This window comes from Mesitornis unicolor, unplaced genomic scaffold (genome assembly GCF_000695765.1).
Source record: "Mesitornis unicolor isolate BGI_N332 unplaced genomic scaffold, ASM69576v1 scaffold42376, whole genome shotgun sequence".
Classification (NCBI taxonomy): domain Eukaryota; kingdom Metazoa; phylum Chordata; class Aves; order Mesitornithiformes; family Mesitornithidae; genus Mesitornis; species Mesitornis unicolor.
Genome location: NW_010191075.1, coordinates 10005 through 12122, shown reverse-complemented (window position 1 = coordinate 12122; position 2118 = coordinate 10005). Strand labels below are relative to the sequence as shown.

The following is a 2118-nucleotide window of genomic DNA, read 5'->3' as shown; positions in this document are numbered from 1 at the left end:
GGGAAAGAGCTTTGTGTTCTTTTATTGATTCAGCAGATGTTTCCAGGGAGTTAAAATAGCAAGTCTGGTTTTAATTTTCTCCTTTTCCATGTGTATGCTCATTTGTGCCCAGTACATTGTCCTCAGCAATACAAACTAATATTCATTTAACTGGCTTTATTATGGTACCTAGTTCTCAGTATCTGTGTTCTTAATACCACTTCACTAGCCTGTAGATAGTTTTAGTCATTCAGTGAATAAGAATCACTGAACTTGTCTTTTCTTAGTAGCTATGTAATAATTGAGGTTTTTGAGTAAATTCTTTAATAAATTTTGAATAGTCAGATCATGTACATCTTGAAAACGTTAAAACCTGGGAGGGGAAAAAGTTTTTTAAAAAGTTTTTTGCATTTTTGCCTTCTTTTAAATTTATTTTCAAGACACCAGTTAAGAAACCAGGTGATGGAAGAAAAGTAACCTTCTTTGAGCCAGGCTCTGAAGAGACTTCAACTAGTAAGTAGCTTTATGGAAAGAAGCATGGCCCTGCTGGCATGTGTGTGTATGTGAGAAATGTTTCTCAGTCCCTTCAGCAATGCAAATTTAATACACTGTAATGAGCAGAGGTGCGCAACTGCTGGCTTGCAAATGAAATCTACGCCTTGGGAGGGCTTTGTTCACTGAATCTTTATTCAGTAAGCAGACTCTGTCTTGATGATGCTGAGTCTCTGACCCACCAAAGGTGAATCAAGCTTGCTAAGTTTTTCAGTGTTTCAAAAGTCATTTGAAACAAGTTATTTTTTCAAAAGTGACTTTTGATGCCTATATGTGCCTGCAGAAGGCCTCAGAGAAGTAGCTCGCATCTGGTTAGTACGTACTTCTCTCTTTTCAGATAATAAAGAAGATGAGTTTAGGATGCCTTATCTCAGCCATCAGCAGCTTCCTGCTGGAATTCTTCCCATGGTCCCTGAGGTTGCACAAGCTGTGGGAGCCAATCAAGGACACCACACCAAAGAGTTCAGCGGGGCAGCCCCAAACCCTGCCAAGGCTACAGTAACAGCAATGATTGCCAGAGAGCTATTGTATGGTGGTACTTCTCCTACTGCTGAGACCATATTAAAGAATAACAACTCATCAGGCCACGTACCCCACGGACCACTTACTAGGCCGTCCGAGCAGCTGGACTATCTTTCCAACGTTCAAGGAATCCAGGTAAATCTTCGGTTTTGCAAGACTTCTTCTAAAGCTATCAAACCTGGTCCAACCTGTTACTTGTTTTTAAAGCTTTTAAGTTCTGCTGGTGACTGATGTACTCTGAGGCTGCTTGTTAAGCTGAAATTTGTGTAGATGTTTTACTGTACCTATGAAGTCTACTGAATTTTACAGGGTTTTTTATTTAGTTTTCAAATGTGCACTTCTGTACTGCATCCTCAGCCTTAATTCAGTGCTACTTTGAAGTCTTGGAAGAATATAATTGAAAGTAACATTTTCTGAAAACTGTTATTATGTATGAAGATAATATGAACTTGAACTTGGCTGATCTGAAATCAGTTTTTTTAAAGCATTCATACATTAACATTTGCTGTAAGGTGTAAATTTTCTTGTGTTTGTTCCCTTCAATGAGAATTGCATGTAAGTTCCTATATTAATAGCTTAAAGGAGCTCAGTGGATTTAAAAAGTATAATAGGGAAAATTTTCAATGCAGATAGCTATGATCAGAATAAAGGTCCCAGGATTAATCATTATTATGTAGGCACTTTTATTCAGAAGGCTTACAGAGCTCTCATGGTTACTAAGAAATATTGCAAGTCAGACTTCAAAGTAAATGGTTCTACTGGCTGACAGAATGATTAAAAGTGAAGTTCAGCTTCATATATGAGCAAATGATCTATCACCGTTGTGATATATTTCCTGTACTTGGTTAACTCAAAAGAACTAAATCCTTCTCTTTTCTTCAGGTTGAATATAAAGACTTTCCAAAAAATAACAAGAACGAGTTTGTATCTCTTATAAATTGTTCCTCTCAGCCACCACTGATCAGCCATGGAATTGGAAAGGATGTAGAATCTTGCCATGATATGGTATGATGAATTTTGTTGAGATGCATTCTCTTCAGTGAGCTAAGGGATAGACCAAGATTT

At 37.5% G+C, this 2118-nt stretch overlaps 1 protein-coding gene across 5 annotated transcripts in view; it reads left to right on the top strand.

The window, feature by feature from the left end:
* Positions 1-2118, top strand: part of STAU1 (staufen double-stranded RNA binding protein 1) — a 24839-nt gene that overhangs the window by 19584 nt on the left and 3137 nt on the right. For all 5 annotated transcript variants that reach the window (XM_010186617.1, XM_010186620.1, XM_010186618.1 and 2 more), the window contains 3 exons: positions 420-492; positions 869-1188; positions 1936-2058. In XM_010186617.1, the coding sequence (XP_010184919.1) occupies positions 420-492; positions 869-1188; positions 1936-2058 (516 nt within the window). The remainder of the gene's footprint in view (positions 1-419; positions 493-868; positions 1189-1935; positions 2059-2118) is intronic.